The sequence below is a fragment of the Pantherophis guttatus genome, chromosome 5 (genome assembly GCF_059756535.1).
Source record: "Pantherophis guttatus breed Tessera chromosome 5, ASM5975653v1, whole genome shotgun sequence".
Lineage (NCBI taxonomy): Eukaryota > Metazoa > Chordata > Lepidosauria > Squamata > Colubridae > Pantherophis > Pantherophis guttatus.
Window position 1 is genome coordinate 17,422,373 of NC_142067.1, and position 19,561 is coordinate 17,441,933.

The window sequence follows — 19,561 nt, forward strand, 5'->3', positions numbered from 1 at the left end:
CCTTGATTTCTTGAGAAAAGAATGTTATTATGACTACATATCACCCATGCTCCATACATCCCCCCTCTCAGTTTCCCACAGTAGTAAACGTGGCAGAACTGGAAGCCTAATACAAAAGATGATCTATTTCAAGCTATTTAGCTCTCATCAGCTAGCCATACCTTCTGGGATTTGAACGGTATGGCTTAGAGGTTAATACAGCTACCTAATTTGCAAGTATCCCAGGTTCGAATTCCAGAAGGGTATGGCTAGTTGATGAGAGCTAAATAGCTTGAAATAGATCTATATTAGTCCCCCTTTATTTCTTTGTCGGTAAACATAAATTCAACTTTATGATTAATCCATATTTGTGATTCAGTGAGATGCTAAGAAAATGCTAAGAAAAATTCTCAGAATATCTGTTTTCTCTGTTAGAATTTACAAAGGATTTTACATATATGTTGAACATATATGAACATTGAACATTCAGCCAAATTTATTTAATTTGTTTTATCTGTATTTTAAATTTTGTATTTATATGTTTTATTTTATGGCTGTTCACCGCCCTGAGTCCTTCGGGAGTAGGGCGGTATACAAATTTAATAAAATGAAAATGAAATGAAAAGAAATGAAATGAACACAGTTCTATTTCTCCAACTGAGGAAGAAAATAAAAGAACATTTTTTTTCTGGCTTCCACAGTTAGAGGAATTAAAAACAACTGTGTGGATTGGCTGATCCATACAGAACAGACATAATCAATGTAAACATTCATCAAGTTCCCCCATGCCATCTATAATATTTTCAGTCAATCCTGCTTCCAAGTTGATCAAATTCCTTGTTGTTTAACAGCCTAATACAGAGTTTGCTGGTGTGGTGCGGATGACTTCTTTATGTGAAATGCTATACTCAAGTTGGAACGAGCCACAGAAGAAAAAAATGGAATCTGCAAGAAAAGAAATTAATTAGAGGCTGTAGTTCTAAAGGTGATTGGCATCTTGTTCATGGAGGTTTCTAGAACTTGCAGACAATGTTGGGTCCATCAAAACGGAGAGGGTTTGAAAGGAAGGGAATGAACTAAGACAGAAATGAGTACAGATAGTCCTTGACTTAGGAACAGTCACTTAGCAATGGACTCCCCAAAAGCTACTTATGACCTGGTTTCAAAGTTCATATCGTCCTGCCCATGTGACTGCATTTTACATGCGTGGCAAGTGACCCATAGTTATGGCCATCTGCAATCCTGTATTTTATGCCAGCTTTGTTGGAAACCAGCGTTTACTTTCAGTTTCTGGCAAAATCTACTCCATAGCAAACAATGGGTTGATGGCTGCAGCATTCAGTTAACAATTACCACAAAAAAATAGGACACAAAATTGAGTCTGGTCACAAGGTAACCCATTTTATGACTATCACAGCTTATTATTGTAATTGCAGGGCTCAATTAAGGTCGTAACTCAAGGTTTACCTTTATCATGGGGGCTGCCAAGACATCTGTTAACCAGTAGGTTTCCTCACACCTCTTAATTTTCAAATTTGAAAAATATTTTAGTGTAATATTGGAAAGTTAACAAACCACAAAGCCAAGCACAGGCCTTCAGCATAATTGACATCCAGAAAGCAAGGCACAGTCAGTCCTCTGTTATAATTTTTTTTATCTCTAAAATGCCTCAGAAATGGAAGTTAATCAATATTCTTAGAAACTGAAGACAATTGGGGGTCGGTTATCCACTTGTTCAAAACAACAACAGCAATAGCAATTAGCAGCAGTAGTAAAACTGACATGTGGTAGCATTGTTGAAAACCAGTGTGTTGAAACTGGTTATATCCCCATAGTAGATATTTTATAAATCAAGATGCTCTCTATACCAGGATTCTCCAACCTTGGCAATTTTAAGACTTGTGGACTTCAGCTCCCAGAGTTCCTCAGCCACTTTTGCTGGCTGAGGAATTCTAGGAGTTGAAGTCAAGCCTTAAAGTTGCCAAGGTTGGAGACTCCTGCTCTACACTATCCTCCGAAAACCTTATTGTAACTCATTGGCTGTAAGATTACCAGTATTCTGTAAAAGAGCTATTCGGCTACTTTATGGCAGCAGATTGTTTTTCTATAACTTTATATCTAATGGTCATCAGGAATACTATTTGCCAAATCTGGTTGCCCTAGGCCTCATACCTCAAAATGGCATTTGTGCTGGCCAATATAAAAAACATTGGTGGCCATTTTGCCAAGGAATAACCCACATAATTGGATGAATGGTAGAAAAGCAAAAATGATTGGTAGTAGCAACAAGAGAGGAAGGAGAAAGAGTTTTTGAGAAAGTTTTGAGAGAATCCAAAGGATGCATTTTTTTTCTCTAGGATAAGGTGACCAGACGTCCCGCTTTTGGCGGGACAGTCCCGCTTTTGAGCAATTTGTCCCGCGTCCCGCGGCGTTTTAAAAAAGTCCCGATTTTTCATTCTGCCTCCTGAGTCCCGGCTGCCTCCTGAATCCCCGCTGATGGCTAGAGGGAAAAAAAACTCTTTAAACTCTTGCCGCGGGGCTTCAAAGGGCCGACCTACAGCTGATCAGTGTTAAAAAAAAAATGAATAGACCCATGCCTGCAAAAATAGAAAAAACAGCCCCTGTTAACAGCTTCCACTAGGTTAATTAGCTGCAAAAAGCTGCAAAAAGCTGCAAAAAGTTCCTGGAGCAGATTTTTTTCCCCCTAGTTATACTGAAAACAAAGGTGAAAGCGAAAGTAAAGCTGCAACGTGACAAAATGAGGCAGAGAGAGATTTCTTTCTTTTTCTTTTTCTTTTTCCTCACCAAAAAAGGTAGGTACAAAACTGCAAACAATGGGAAATTTTGGGCAAAAGAGGAGAGTTCAAGATTTTAAAACACAAAAGAAAAAAAGCTCTATTTAACTAGGGAATTGTAATAATTGAGATACTATTAATAATTGTATGTTGTGTTGAAAGCAGAAATGGTTAAGTTGTGGTTTGGAGGAATATATGGGGGAAATTATTTGGTTTATTATTATTGGTAAATATAATTAATTGATTTGTAAGAAATTGGATTGCATGGAAATAATTGGAATATTCATGTTCATATTGATTAATATACAAAAAAAATAGTTATATAACTAATTGATTTATATTAAAATGTTGAATTTGTATTAAACAACTGTATTACATAATTACATAATTAACCAATGTGAGGATGGATATAAAAATAGATGACAATGGGAAGGGGTATAATATAGAATAGAAGGGAAAAATTGAATTTGATTAAGATTAGAGATGAGGATGAAGGGTAATATTGTTTTTTTAAAAAAATAGATGAGGAATAAATATGGCAAAAAGGAAATATAGAAATTGTAAATTTAATTGAAATGACTAAACGCTGTTTAAATTTGTGAACCAGCCAAATATTCTGTTCAAAGAAAATACATTGTATGTTTGTATGTGTGTTTCTAATTATTGCTATTTATTCATATTTGTTCTCTTTTATTCTTTAAAGTTTAACAATTCATTCTTAATCTTAATATCTTTATATTTGCTTGGGGTTGGCTTTCTTCCCTTTCATCTTTTTTATTGTACAGCAATCTTTCTCCTCAAACCTACCACCTCTCTCTTTTCTTTCCTTCTTACTTTCTCTCCCCCCCACCCTCTTTTTCTCCTCCCTACTTCCTCTTCCTTTCTCCTTCTCCTCCTCTCTTCCTCCCTCTCTTACCCTCACTCCTACTCTAATTTCCATTCCTTCATCCCTCTCTATTGCTGTATCCTTTAATGCATATGGACTACTCAGAGGGCTGAAAAAGTTATTTTTGACTGGTCCTCACACTTTTGACCAGTCCTCGAATTTATGACTGTCCTCACATTTTACATTTTTGCCCTATCTTGTCATCATGGTGAAGAGAAGCAGTTGTGAAATGAGTGACATGGTTGTTAAGAATGCTGCATGGGCATAAATATGAGGATGGTCATAAGTGTGAGGACCAGTCAAAAGTGCGAGGACCTGTCAGAAATGACTTTTTTCAGCCCTCTGGTTAGTCCTTTTATGCATATGGACTACTCAGAGGGCTGAAAAAGTTATTTTTGACTGTTCCTCGCACTTTTGACCAGTCCTTGAACTTACGACTGTCCTCACATTTTACGTTTTTGCCCTATCTTGTCACCATGGTGAAGAGAAGCAGTTGTGAAATGAGTGACATGGTTGTTAAGAATGCTGCATGGGCATAAATATGAGGATGGTCATAAGTGTGAGGACCAGTCAAAAGTGCGAGGACCTGTCAGAAATGACTTTTTTCAGCCCTCTGGTTAGTCCTTTTGTGCATATGGACTACTCAGAGGGCTGAAAAAGTTATTTTTGACTGGTCCTCACACTTTTGACCAGTCCTCGAACTTACGACTGTCCTCACATTTTACGTTTTTGCCCTATCTTGTCACCATGGTGAAGAGAAGCAGTTGTGAAATGAGTGACATGGTTGTTAAGAATGCTGCATGGGCATAAATATGAGGATGGTCATAAGTGTGAGGACCAGTCAAAAGTGTGAGGACCTGTCAGAAATGACTTTTTTCAGCCCTCTGGTTAGTCCTTTTATGCATATGGACTACTCAGACGGCTGAAAAAGTTATTTTTGACTGGTCCTCACACTTTTGACCAGTCCTCGAACTTACGACTGTCCTCACATTTTACGTTTTTGCCCTATCTTGTCACCATGGTTAAGAGAATCAGTTGTGAAATGAGTGACATGGTTGTTAAGAATACTGCGCGGGCATAAATGTGAGGATGGTCATAAGTGTGAGGACCAGTCAAAAGTGTGAGGACCTGTCAGAAATGACTTTTCAGCCCTCTGAGTAGTCCCTATACACATAGCCATGGCCACCCGGTCACATGACCAGCTAGCCACGCCCACCCAGTCACATGGCCTCCAAGCCACGCCCACACAATAAGTCACGCCCACAATGGTGTCCTTCTTACCAATGTTAAAATCTGTTCACCTTACCCTATACACATAGCTATGGCCACCCGGTCACATGACCAGCTAGCCACGCCCACCCAGTCACATGACCAGCTAGCCACACCCACAAAATAAGCCACGCCCACAACGTCCCTCTTTACCAATGTTAAAATCTGGTCACCTTACTCTAGGACAAACATCAGTACAAGTATATCAGTGAAAGAGGGAGGGAGGGAGGGAAGGAAGGAAAGAGGGAAGGAGGAAGGGAGGGATCAAGCTGGATGTTTAATGAATATGGATGAGAAATTCTGTGTTGAAGACATTTTTGTGACTTTTTAGGTATCCTTGGTAACAATATGGCATCCGCATCAAGTAAAACATCCCTTTCACGCAATAAAATGACTACGAAAATATTTACCATTCTGCTGATATGCCGCATCCACCTTATGTATAATTCCATTAAATTCTTCCATTATTTGTTTTGGATAGCCGTGCTCCATAGAATGAAATCTCTCATTATAGCTGTAGTCCAAAATGAATAATAATAAAAGAAACCAGCATGAGGCTTAGAAAGAAATCAGGGAACTCAGAATGGGAGCGAACTGAAGCCAAAAGATTTATACTATCTGATCAGAAACCATCTTAATGTGCCAAGCCTGCTTTCATAGTCCTTTCAACATTTTCCAATTATCTCTGTACGATATGCAAACGGTATTCACTTAAGTGGGATCAAAGGCTTGCCTTCAGTATTGATGGAGGAGAAATATAGTAACTATTATTGATGTTGCTTTTTTAAATATTTCATCCTGATTTTGTTTTTAATTGTTAGACACCCCCCCCCGAGTTATGTATCAGAAATGGGCAGCCATATAGTTTTCCCAAATAAATAAATAAAAATCTTCCTCATGCTGAATAATTCTTTTTATGTTCTAACTTTGCAGTTGAATCAATAAGCCACATTTTGCAGCATTTTATTTCGTCAAACTCTCTTGTGCTTAGTGCGCAAATCTTATAACCTCACTTCTTACTCATTGTTCAGTCTGGCCCAAAACTAATGTTATTTACATTTGTTTGCAGATTCCCTCATGAAATTTCCAGGAATATAGAAAAGTCCTTTTCATTGCTGTTAGAAGGCTCTGTGGTTGATTCTCAAACTGTTTAAGGGTGCTGATTTATTTCTTTATTTACATGACTTATGGGCTGCTCCAATTAGCTGACTGATTGTGGCGTACAGCTCCCTCATGTGTAACCGGGAGTAAAAACTATGCAAATCAAATTTAAAATCCAAAGCGTACAGGGCAGTGGTGGATTGCCCCCGGTTTGGACCAGTTCACAAGAACCGGTAGTAAAACTGGAAGGGGGCCCTACCCACCGATGATGACCCACTGTCATCATCGGCAATCTATGCATCCCGTTGCGAACCAGTAATAAAGGTAAGTAGAACCCTGGTACAGGGGAATAACAACAAACTGTGAGAGATACACAGAAGAATAGAGTTAATTCATCCTCATGGCTTGGTGAAACCCTAACCCATGCTTTTATTAATTTCTTGAAGGCCAGAAATCAAGAGACTGTTCAAACATTGGGAGGAACAAATACAGTTCACAGAAGGGGTGGAAACTAAGAAATCCTGCATATGTGGCCCCTGAGTGGGGGACTCATATGAGGAGCCCATTTTACTAAAACTTATCAAGCGAGCAGAAGTTGCTGGGAGAAGGTGGTTCTGTATACAGGTAATCTTCTACTTTCAATCCACCCAGAGTAACCCTGTTACCCAATACATTTGATAAATAAATCAATAAAACCATTCATTTAGTGACTGTTTGAAATTACAACGGCACTGAAAAAAGTGAGTTACAACTAGTGCTCACACTAATGACTGTTGCAACACTTCCAAAATATGGCCGCTTGGCAACCAGTATATATATATTTTTGATAGTTGCGGCATTCCAGTATCATGCGATCACCATTGCAGCTCCCAAAATAAAGGTGTTAAATAGGTGCCACTAGGTAGCCCATAACTACTTGAGCAAATGCATTCTGGATCAATTGTGGTTTAAAAATCAGTCAAGGGCAATCAAAGCTGTGATGAATTAGAGTCTCACTGCTAAAGCAAAATGTTTAGAATTATGTATTTGAAATGGTGTTGCCAGGCTTTTACTCTTAAGTTGAACCCTATGGATGGAGTTGTGGAAACGTGGAAGAGAAATGCAAGTATATAGTATGTGCATATACTGTAGATCCAGTGAAGAAAAATTCTATATTCTAATAGAGATGAATTTGGCATCACAGTTTTCTTTCAGTTACATGTACATATACATAATAGTGTAAGTCAAACTTATAGACAGCTATGCAATAGCTGTTTCAGGTCCATCTTTGAGTAAATCATACCATGTCACATTTGACAATTGAAAATGAGTGATCTGAATTGACATCAGTTTGAGCAAAGACTTTGTGGTACGAATATGAATAAATAATATATGCAGGCTGTGGAAATTATTGGCTTAGCCCCAGGGGTTTGCTTCAAAAATTTTAGTAAAGGGTTCTCTGCCCGGTTACCGGGTGGGCAGGGCCATGGTGGGCGTGGCCTAGTCAGCTTCCTGCACCACAGGGGGTGGTGGCATTTTTGCCCTCCCCGGGCTCCAGAGGTTTTCCTTGAGCTCTGGGAGGGTAAAAATGGCCTCCCCAGGTTCGGGAGGCCCTCTGGAGGCTGGAAATGGGCCCATTTCCAGCTTTCCCAAACTTCCAATAGGCCCGTTTTTCACCCTCCCCAAGCCTCCGTGTGTGCCCTGCACTTACCTGCATCCAAAACAGGCCGCGTGGGGACTCCTGAGAGAAAGGGGGTGGGGTGGGCAGGGCCAGCCAGGAGTGGGATTTGGGGGTTCTCCAAACTGCACAGAATCTTAGCTAGAGGTTCTCCCAAACCCCTGCGAATCCCCAGCAGCCCACCCCCTGCTTAGCCCTCTGAACGGGTTTTTCACTTCATTATACAGAGTATAAGAGTTGTATCTTTGCTGGTATATAGTCTGCTGGTCTATGCAATGATCAGTGGTATTAGGATCATTTAACAAGGTTTAGACTGCCATGGCTTACCTGTCACCTAACTACATCATGGAATAGTATCCATATCTTGTTGATAGCGAAAGAAAAGAAACCTGGATGAGGATTTGAAAACAGATCATCCTGATGTAAAATGCAGAAAGGAGAAAAAACTTAGCCAACAGAATAGGTAATTTTGCACTGCAAAAGGTCCAGGGAGGGAACCGAGCTCCATGTTAACCACAGCATGATGAGTAATATGTAACTGTATAAATACGATATGCCATCAGGATAGAGAAACTGTACTCTGTGGGTTTCAAAACTGTTTTTCAAAGTGTTTCTGGAAAATGTTTATTTAGTTTTATTATAGTGCGGACGTAAGAGTGGTTCAGATGAGCCACTTCCTCAACCACTCATTACCTACCTCCATAACTGGTCCCTAGTGAAAAATTTTGTCTTCCTGGATTTTACATCATAGAAAGCAGCATCTATCCTCTGCACATAACTTGGGAATCCAAGGTTGTATAGTTTCTGAGGATAACCACTGAGTATCTTGTAGTCCCTCAGAGCCCAATACCTCTTCCCTGTACAGTTTGTGGAAGCAAATGATAAATTGACATAATTAATGGTAGAGTCAAGATAGGCAGGTATCTGCTTCATGGTATAAAAATAAGTAATATAATTACTAGAAAATTTGGTTCTTCCCTTTTAAGTGTCTTGGGATCTGATGATTCAAGGGACCATCTCTCTACACCAGGGGTGTCAAACTCAATTTCATTGGGGGCCACATCAGGGCTGTGGTTGACCTTGGGGGACTGGGTGGGAGGGGCAGACTGTAGGTGTGGACAATCAGGTGGGCGGGGCCAGCTTGACACCACTTCCCAAACTGTTGGCATGTTTCCTCTTTGCACTGGGTAGACCAGGCCGAAGCCATGCTGGTCTTCGCATTGGGTAGACTGAGCTGAAGCAACGAGGGCTGGCCCCTTATATTTTCCAAGACGGCCCCGCAGGCTGGATCTGACCACATTGCGGGCCAAATTCGGCCTGTGGGCCTTGAGTTTGACACCCTGCTCTACACTGTCAGAGTGTACCTTCCAAGCATGTAAGCAAAAATCTCTGCAATATGGCTGGACTATGGACTTCACAATTGTGTTTGGTCTCACTCTTTTATATGAAAAATGTATCTTTGTGCTAAGTTCTCAACTGATAAATGATTCAGTGCTTTTGATTTTAGTTTTTAAAATTAGTATACCAAAATCTGCTTTTGCTTTTTGAAAATTTTGACTTGACCACTTGCCAGAAAAGAAAATTGGAACATACCGGTAAATTAACTGCAAACCTATTTAGTCAGGCTCTAGCAATATTGTGATTCGTTCAATTGACACTCATACATTCTCTATTCTTCCCACATAGGGTGGATAGAAAACCTACAGTAGATGGAACCATCTTTGTAATCTCCCTCAATCTTGCATTTTAATAATATTTGTGCACAGTAGCAATTATCTTGTACCATGAGGTTCAAGTCTTTTGCAAGACATGATATAAATAATTATCTTTTTTCTCCTAAAATTAGTGTGTATGTTAATTGTGTATGTTAGTATGTGTACTACTACAAGAGAATATTTGTAGCTTGGGATTGAACTATGGAGTCTTGTTTGTTTTCTTGCAGGCTTTTCACTACTTACAGTAAGTAGGCAATGTCTTTAGCACTGAAGATGTTACCTAGTTGGGCAATAAAACATCTACAAGGAAACAAACAAAAGCAGAGAGCACCAAGGCTTCACAATATGAACATTAATCAGTAACTATTATTCTACAGAGGGATGTAGTGGCTCAGTGGCTAAGAAGCTGAGTTTGTCGATCAAAAGGTCGGCAGTTCAGTGGTTCAAATCCCTAGTGCCACATAACGGGGTGACTCCCATTACTTGTCCCTGCTTCTGCCAACCTAGCAGTTCGAAAGCATGTAAAAAATGCAAGTAGAAAAAATAGGGACCACCTTTGGTGGGAAGGTAACAGTGTTCCGTACGCCTTTGGTGTTTAGTCATGCCAGCCACATGACCATGGAGACATCTTCGGACAGTACTGTCTCTTCGGCTTTGAAACAGAGATGAGCACCGCCCCCTAGAGTTGGGAACGACTGGCACATATGTGTGAGGGAACCTTTACCTTTACCTTTACCTTTACTTATTTCTTTACCTTATTATTTTACATTTTGGGAAAGTTATTACTTTGACAAAATGAGTAAGAACAACATTGATATATGTTGGTCCTTCTCAGTAAAAACACAGATGAAGGAAAGCTAGCATGGATGAAAGGCAAAGCAACATTCACCTCGAAATAGGAAGAGAAGGTCCTTCTCTGGGGAATAATAAGCTGCATCAACTGGGAAGTTTGGAAGTTCTGGCCAAACAGAATCAATAACCATCCAACCTTCACCAATCGTCTGATAATTGTGATGCCACACAAATCTGAGTAAGAGAAAAAAGCAGAAAAATTGTGGCATAGTATTAAGTGGATCCTCAGCTCATCGATGGAAATCAAAGTCTGCACTCGGACATTATTCTGAACAACAATGCAAATCTGTTGTATGACAGATGTAGAGAATACAGAGGATGACCCTGAGAGGAGAGAGGAAGAGGGGAAAGATATATTACCAGAGGAACAAAAAGGGAAACATTGCTTAAGTACAATTGATGAAGGAGGATTACAAAAACATCTCAGACAGATACCCACCTAATTTGCACGAATATAAAAGGGGGAGGAGGGGAACCACAATCACACTTACATGAGTATGTCATGATAGCCAACCTAAATAAAAGTAGTTTTTAGTTTCCTGTAGAGTCTATTTTTTGGTCTGGTCTTTCTCAAAAAGCTGACAAAGTAAATATCTTTCCATCTTCTGTGGTCCACTACTAACACCACTAACACACTATACTGTGCCTCTTATCCTTGCTTGATCCTGCTGCTTCCTCTGGTATGAAATACTATTTATTTATTTGCTCACATATCTTCATTTCAGTGGTGGGTTACCCCTGGTTCGGTCCGGTTCTATAGAACCGGTAGTAAAACCGGCAGGAGGCTCCACCCACCCGCCACAATGTGATATTGGTGATCTGCGCATGTGCAGAAGCTTCTGCGCATGCACATGCACTCTCCCGTTGCGAACTGGTAGTAAAAGTAAGTAGAACCCACCCCTGCTTCATTTATAGTAAAACTTGTAAACAGTTGAAATATAATGGATGCTAATTTATCATACTTGTAAACGGGGTGTGCTTGAGGGAAGGTGGGAAGGTAACAATAGAGATTTAGCAGTAAAATCATTTAATTAATTTAAACTTCATTTCCCAGTTTCTTTGTTTCAAAATCAAGTGTCCCAGTTCGTCCTTGCAGTGTGAACCCCACAGAGGCTATTATAGCCCTTGCTCCAATAGATCTATCTATCATCTCTCTTTCTCTCTCTCTCTCCCTCTCTCTCTCTCTCCCTCTCTCTCTCTCTCTCTTTCTCTCTCTATCTATCTCGATCCATCCATCCATCCATCTATCTATCTATCTATCTATCTATCTATCTATCTATCTATCTATCTATCTATCTATCTATCTATCTATGTATCTCTATCTCTATTTATCTATCTCTATCTCTGTCTATCTATCTATCTATCTATCTATCTATCTATCTATCTATCTATCTATCTATCTATCTATCTATCTATCTATCTCTCCCCTTAGCTATCTACAGCAAGAGATGGAAAAGTTTTATTACCATTAAAAGTACAATCTCAAATAAGTTTGATGTTAACTATAGATTGTTTATGCAAGCCTACAACATTGTCGTAGTTGATTATTGGCTTGTTTCAAAGAAGCCAAAGTTAGTGTTAATTCCAATTTGACACTCATACCTTAAGAGAAAAACAAAACAAAACAAAAAAGGATGTTTAACTTTCTGGGAATTAGTTGGATTTAAAGGAGAGAGAGGGGCTAATATAGGCGAGTAACATAACCAAAAATTTACAATCTATTACTGAAGCTCTCATTGTATCCCTTGTTATTATTTAATGATTATTAGTTATTTATAACCCTAATGACTATGCTCAGAAGAATGGGTAGATACTTTTACCACCATCTTACATGTCCTTGAATATGATTTTATCACCATCTATATCTGCAACAGCATCTGCAGAGAAGTTTGCATCACACTTCTGTGGAATTATAGCATTGCTTGTCTTCTTTTTTGGACCTGTAAATATTGAGAATCATTCATGATATCCTTTGTCTTGAACGTACAGTATTTAGAATTCATTTCACAGTTCTTGTATAAATGCCCATCATTCTATCAATCTACTATCTGCCAATAATTAACTACTAGTAGTGGGCAGAGCAAGGCCACTTCATTTTGCTGAAGTACAAAGAGGAGCTCAACAAACCACCACAATGGGTAGCACTTCTACATATGTAGTATATGTACATCAGTTGGTTGCCACAATTGGTGTAACCATGGTGATGTTTGGAACATACATACTGTTTTATTTTGCCATAGCACACAACAAAGGGTGTTTTTGGAAGGGAAACTTCTTTATGGCAAAGCACTCCTTTGAATTTACATATTCTTCTTCATTATCCATTTTAGAATGAATAAACATATAAGTACCATAAAGAGCTTGGATGCCTTCTACGTCATCTTCAGGAAGAACAAAGTCCTTCAGGCTACGGTAAGTGTAAAGAGGGTACATCAAAGCTTCAGAGTCACTGGAGTGTTGTAGCCCCAATGTGTGGCCAAACTCATGGGCTGCAACCACAAATAAATTAAAATCTGGAAGGAGCACAAAGCCATTAAATTAGCAATAGTGCATCAGGATGCCCTCTGGAACCCAAACACAGATGATAGAGTAGTATAAACAGTTCTAGAAACAAGGTTATCTCTCCCATCATTATTTTTACATCAAGTAAACTTCACAGTCAGGGTTACCTAATCATTTACTTGCCTTCATAGTTTAAGGTGAATGGAGGTTCTCTTAAAGGACAGTCCTTTAGGAGGATTAAGTTCATTTCTATGCTCAAAGCTTGTATATAAAAGTAGATGCATTTGGAAGAAGGCCTAGAAGTGTATATTTTAGAGAAAATAGCATACAAAAGTTGTAGCTTTAATTTACAAGACAGTATCATGTTTTGAGAAAATAGACTTATGATCGGAGTGTCATATTAGTTAATTGATAGGTTAATGGATTTATGTAGGCAAGCTAGTACTTCTGGAGACCTAGAAATAAATCTACAGTTACCTCTAGAATCATTAGTCCATGTTTCATCATCATCAAAGTGGACATCCCCTCCAATATTGTCACCAGGCGGGAAAGCATGAGCTAGTTGACCCAATGGTCCATCAAAAGGTACAAAGTCTCCATGCTCTATAAAATAAACAACCCCAAATAATTGCTAATTAATTAGACATCTAAGGGGTATAGCAAATTTTAGAATAAACATGACAACATAGCATACAATTTTGCTCTCACATCACCTTTGGATCCAAAAGAGATCATAATGTCAGCAGTGCCATTAAAGATCCTGGTGAAATGAAGAGGGGTGACATCACTCCATACTTGCAAAGCTTCATGCATTGCTTGGTCCACTTCTTCCCAGCTCAGATCCAGGGTATGGTTCACAATTCTGTTCATATCACAAATGCCAATCATCATTGCATACTCAAGATGGTTTACATGCAGAGGCTTACATGTTGTTTCCATAACAATCCTGTAAAACAGCCTGGGCTATGAATTTCTGGCACAATGTAACTCAGTGTTACGTTGAGAGAACTAACTTGATTCTCCTTGATCCAAGTACAACACCTTAACTATTATAACCTACCATAACTATGTATCATGCTGCAACGGTTGAGGGGGTTAGGAATAGGGGGCACCGTCCTGCAGTGGTTCTCCTCCTTCCTCTCCGACTGTTCGCAGTTTGTGTTGGCAGGAGGGCAGAGGTTGACCTCGAGGCACCTCGCATGGGGAGTGCCGCAAGGGTCAGTCCTCTCGCCCCTTCTGTTCAACATTTATGTGAAGCCACTGGGTGACATCATCCGTGGTTTTGGGGTGAGTCCATCAGTACGCTGATGACACTCAGCTGTACATCTCCACCCCAGACCACCCCAACGATGCCCTTGATGTGATGGCTCACTGCCTGGAGGCCGTGTGGGTCTGGCTGGGGAGAAATAGGCTCAGACTCAACCCTTCCAAGACCGAGTGGCTGTGGCTTCCGGCGTCCTGATATAGTCAGCTGGTGCCATCACTGACTATTGGGGGTGAATCCCTGCACCCCCACTCGCAATCTGGATGTCCTCCTGGACGCACGTCTGTCTTTAGAAGAGCATATGACGGCTGTGGCCAGGGGGGCTTTTTATCAGGTTCGCCTGATTCGCCAGTTGCAGCCCTTTCTGGACTGGGACGCCTTGCGCACGGTCACTCACGCCCTTGTCACCTCCTGGCTGGACTATTGTAATGCTCTTTACATGGGGCTCCCCTTGAAGAGCACTTGGAGGCTCCAGCTGGTCCAGAATGCGGCCGCACGGGTGGTTATGGGTGCAACCCATTGTGCCCACGTGTCACCCCTCCTGTACGAGCTGCACTGGCTCCCAGTGGTCTTCCGGGTGCGATTCAAGGTGTTGGTTGCCACCTTTAAAGCGCTCCATGGCTTAGGACCCAGGTACCTTCGAGACCGACTTCTGCCACCAATAGCAAATTACACATACACAACATGGGGAAACTCTCCATTATACGTGGTTACAGCCTTTGAATTGCATTAACTCAAAAGAAAAAAGCATCAGGCTAATATCAGTATAATATTAGAGTAAATAATAAAATGATGTTTAAACATTTTGGCTTGGTGCTGCTGCTGTATGGGACTATTCTTCCCAAAACACATTCATAACTCTGGCTGTGCCTCGATGAGAATGATTTAGGCTAAAACCACTCCACACAAATTTTCATCTTGGTTAAGAACTTGCTATAAATGATTGTCATTCTGTCATTTCAACAGAATCATGGTTTTTAAAATTCAATGTAAAATTTTCAGAATGTCAGCAAAGAAAAACAAAGGCAAAGAAGCCCCACTCATATGGACCACAGGAGCAATATTTCCCAAAAGGGTCTAGTAAAACACAACAAAGGGAAAAGAAGATCAAGTTAAAACAACTTCATTTTACCTGTATGTTAAATCCAACACTGGCCACTTAATCTTCCTGGGGAAAAAATGATACCCGGCCATATCAGGCACGCCACACCGAGGTTGTTTCATTAGTTCAAAGGTTTCTGAGGTCATTTGCCCATTTCCTTCCAGCTTAAAAAAAGACTGCATGTATTTCAGCTTGTCAAGCAAAGATGCTGAGCTTCTTTTCCAAACTGTTCCTTGACTGTAGTAAGTGTCCAGATAGCTCTAGAAATAAAAGGGGGAAAACGTTTGAAGAAAGATTAAAAAAAGGTAGGACACTAAAAACAGTGTATGGAAAACAGGCAGATTAAGATTAAGCGTAGCTTCTTCTCCAGTAATATTATACTGCAAACTAGGGAATACAAAACTTTTGCCAGACCAATTCTTGAATACAGCTCATCTGTCTGGAACCCACACTGCATATCGGACGTTAATACAATTGAACGAATCCAGATATATTTCACTCCTCCTCCACTCCTCTGCTTGCAACAGAATACCTTATACCACCAGGCTTGAAATTTTGGGCTTAGACAATTTAGTACTTTACCGCTTTCGGTCCGATCTAAGCATAGTACATAAAATTATCTGCTACAATGTCCTACCTGTCAATGACTACTTCAGCTTCAATCACAACAATACATGAGCACACAATAGATACAAACTTGAGGTAAACTGCTCCAAACTTGATTGCAGAAAATACGACTTCAGCAACAGAGTGGTCAATGCCTGGAATGCACTACCTGACTCTGTGGTTTCTTCCCCAAATCCCCAAAATCTTAATCTTAGACTGTCTACTGTCGACCTCACCCCATTCCTAAGAGGTCTTTAGGGGGGGTGCATAAGCACACCAGCGTGTCTACTATCTCTGTCCTAATGTTCCCTTTTAGTCGTATTAACTTCATGTATTCATAATCATGTTTCTACTTATATCTATTAATAAAAATAATAAAAAGAAGTTGCTTACTGTCTCAGGCCTAGGACCTACCGTAATTTTGGGGGGAAGTGGGAAAGGTAAACTGACAGCTGGAATCCAGAAGAAGAAAACAGAGGCAATTAAGATGTTCATCTTCATACAACTACTGAAGTACATGGGTTTAACAAATACTTTAGGTTGGGATAACTTTTTATAGAACACACATCTAGGAATTTGACTCGTCACTCATTTATCTACAGCGCAACCTTCCTATTCTAGGTCAAAAGTCCACCTATCACTGTGTTTAACAAAAACTCCATGCCTGTGGTTAAGAGATTAAATTAATTGTTCAACAGCAGTTGCTGACACTAAAAATGACAGCTTCATTTTGTGCCCTTTTCTAATGGAAATAATTTGCTGTAGGTGCAAATGGGCCTATTTTGTTTGCATATTGTTTTAATAGAATGCCTTCGTTGAGTAATAGGAAGCATATGGAAATAAGTTCCATGCACTGTAAAAATTGTCTCCAATACTTTGAAAAGCTTTTCCTTGACTTCTTTCCAAATTCCATGCACTGTAAAAATTATCTCCAATACTTTGAAAAGCTTTTCCTTGACTTCTTTCCAAATTCCAGCAATTCTTTTTCTCTCCTCCTCCCTCTCTTCCAATGTCATTTTTTGGGGAGTTGTGTTATTTTATTTTTTTAAAGAGAGAAGTCCACCAAAATCAATAATTCAGTAAATAGTAGTATATTAAATAAATATACTTAATAATATACTTATTCTATTCTTATTTTACTATACTGTACTGGTAGTATAATAATGGTAGTATACTTAATAATTATTGCTAATATATTTATTTTGTTAGCACTGTGCTGTGAATTAAATCTATAGATCTGTCAGCTAATTTCAAATACTGAGCTGAATTTTGGCTTGAGCTATCCCTACATGTACAATTTGGGTCAACTGCTCCTCTTACAAGTCCATGCCTTGAGAAGACATTCCACATTCTCCTACTCTCAGAAATTTTCCTATATCCTCATAAGAATTCCTTGAGGATCAGCATACAGTACGTGCCATTGGAATATGAGAGTAGCGAGAAACCTAAGCATGCTAGGCTAGATTGGAATAGAATAGAATAGAATAGAATAACAGAGTTGGAAGGACCTTGGAGGTCTTCTAGTCCAACCCTTTGCTCAGGCAGGAAATCCTATACCATTTCAAACAAATGATTATCAAATCTCTCCTTAAAAACTCCCAGTGTTGGAGCATTTACAACTTTTGGAGGCAAGTTATTCCACTGATTAATTGTTCTGTCAGGAGATTTCTCCTTAGTTCTAAGTTGCTTCTCTCCTTGATTAGTTTCCACCCATTGCTTCTTGTCCTGCCCTCAGGTGCTTTGGAGAATAGCTTGACACCCTCTTCTTTGTGGCAGCCCCTAAGATATTGGAACACTGCTATCGTGTTACCCCTAGTCCTTCTTTTCATCAAACTAGATATACCCAATTCCAGCAACCGTTCTTTATATGTTTTAGCCTTTAGATTGGGAAGTCAAGAGTATCTAGGAAAACCACCCTGGCAAATCATGTCAAATTTGTCAAATAAACAAGCCCTATGTGGATGCTTCACTGATATTGCCTGCATCAGGCTCAAAGGAAATCTCACTTTAGGAAAAAAACGCATATTTATGAAAGAATTCTGGGAAAATGAAGGCCTAGGCGTACAAAGTGAAAACATTTTTTTTAGACTTGTTAAGGCACTTCAGCATATTACGTGAGGTGTTTTTAAGTATCTTATATGGCAATAATTTTTCCCATCAATATTTTATATTGTAGCTTTTCTCCTGCTTTTTGTTTCAAAGGTTTAATTGCATAACCTTTTTCTTAACATTCTGAAGGGTACACTGAAATCTTTCTAAAATGGCAATCCAAAGAAAACCATTTATATATAAAATAATTTACAACAGTTCATTTAGTGACCATTCAAAATTACAATGGCACTGAAAAAAGGGATCTATGACTGTTTTTCACAGTTACGACCATTGTAGCATCCCCATAGTCATGTAATCACAATTCAGATGCTTGGCAATTGGCATGCATTTATGACGGTTGCAATTTCCCAGGGTAATATGATCACTTTTTACGACCTTCTGACAAGCAAAGTCAATGGGAAGCCAGATTCACTTGTTACTAACTTAACAAGGGCAATCATTCACTTAACAACTGTGGCAATAAAGGTCTAAAATGGGGCAAAATTCACTTAACAACTGTCTTGCTTATAAACTTTGAGCTCAGTTGTGGTCATAAGTCAAGGACTGTCTGTATTGTAACTGAAAAGCAAACATTTGTTGGCATGCAGCTGGAGATGATATAACAGCAACAATGACAAAAATATATCTGCTAAAACTGTCTTTTCTGAATTGCCAAGATAATTGTACAAGGAGAATGAAATTGTTGAATCAAGTTATTGTCATATGTTAGACAATATTATCTTCTTGTCAAACAAAAGAAAGTCAGATAAGAAATCAAACATTTTTTATATTCCTTTAAGGGGAAAAGATGGTATCATCTCCTGACAGTTTTAAACCTTTAAATTTTAATATTTTATTTATACAGTGCCCGGTATCCCTCTGCGAGGGAGATGCGGGTTCTCAAAATTTGATAAATAAAATAAATACTCTTCCTACATTTTTCAATGACTCACCAGCACCTGGTTCTCCATTACTGAATTAAAATAATACCTTAAAGGCATACTCATGCACATTTAATTGTTGAATTGAAGAATGCCGTTTATGCTACAGCAGCAGATAGAAATCCTTGTTTTATTTTTGTACTTTTATCATAGTTCCTGAATCAGCATTAATAAGTTGTGACATGATATTCAAGTCATTTAAAATTAGATCTTATTATGTAGACGCAACATCATCTAAGACATGTGGAAAAATCTGGGAGAATTTTTTAAAAGATCCCTCTATCAATTTAATATTTAATGAATAAGTACAGAGAGAAAGAGGGAGAAAAGAGAAAGAGAGATCATTAAATAGATATTGATTCCCAATTGCTACCTAATAGACTGCATTTTCAAGATTGAGTATTAAATTTTCTGTGACATTTCATATTATTGATGAGTTAAGAATACATTTCTCCAAAGCCTACCCACAGGATTCTTTGCATTAATGCAAAGAGAATCTAAAATTGCAAAGCCTAGTTATGTATATTCATTTCTACTAGGATTAAGGATAAAGGATTTTTTTTTTCATAATCTCTAGTGTCAAAAGAACATGCAATGAAATGTATTTTACACTGATATTCTGAACTGACATGAAGTAAATTTCTAAAATTATTTAGATTTGGTTTAGGCTGCTGTCTTACGCACACTATTATGAAGAAGAGAAATAATTTCATTTGGACTGCAATTTGATGTGATTTGCTCCGCTCAGAATAATGTTCTAAGGACTAGAACATAATTATTTGTCAGATTCTGAGTTTCACT

At 39.0% G+C, this 19,561-nt stretch overlaps 1 protein-coding gene across 1 annotated transcript; it reads right to left on the reverse strand.

Annotated features, from left to right (window-relative positions):
• Window positions 1-709: 709 nt before the first annotated feature.
• On the reverse strand, window positions 710-13,354 carry LOC117663932 (collagenase 3-like). The gene is made up of 7 exons (XM_034414544.3): window positions 13,234-13,354; window positions 12,606-12,767; window positions 12,086-12,194; window positions 10,292-10,428; window positions 8,385-8,544; window positions 5,340-5,443; window positions 710-924 (listed from the first exon to the last, which is right to left on the reverse strand). The coding sequence occupies exons 2-7, from the start codon at window positions 12,685-12,687 to the stop codon at window positions 824-826; spliced, it is 693 nt and encodes a 230-aa protein (XP_034270435.3). The 5' UTR covers window positions 12,688-12,767; window positions 13,234-13,354; the 3' UTR covers window positions 710-823.
• Window positions 13,355-19,561: the final 6,207 nt, after the last annotated feature.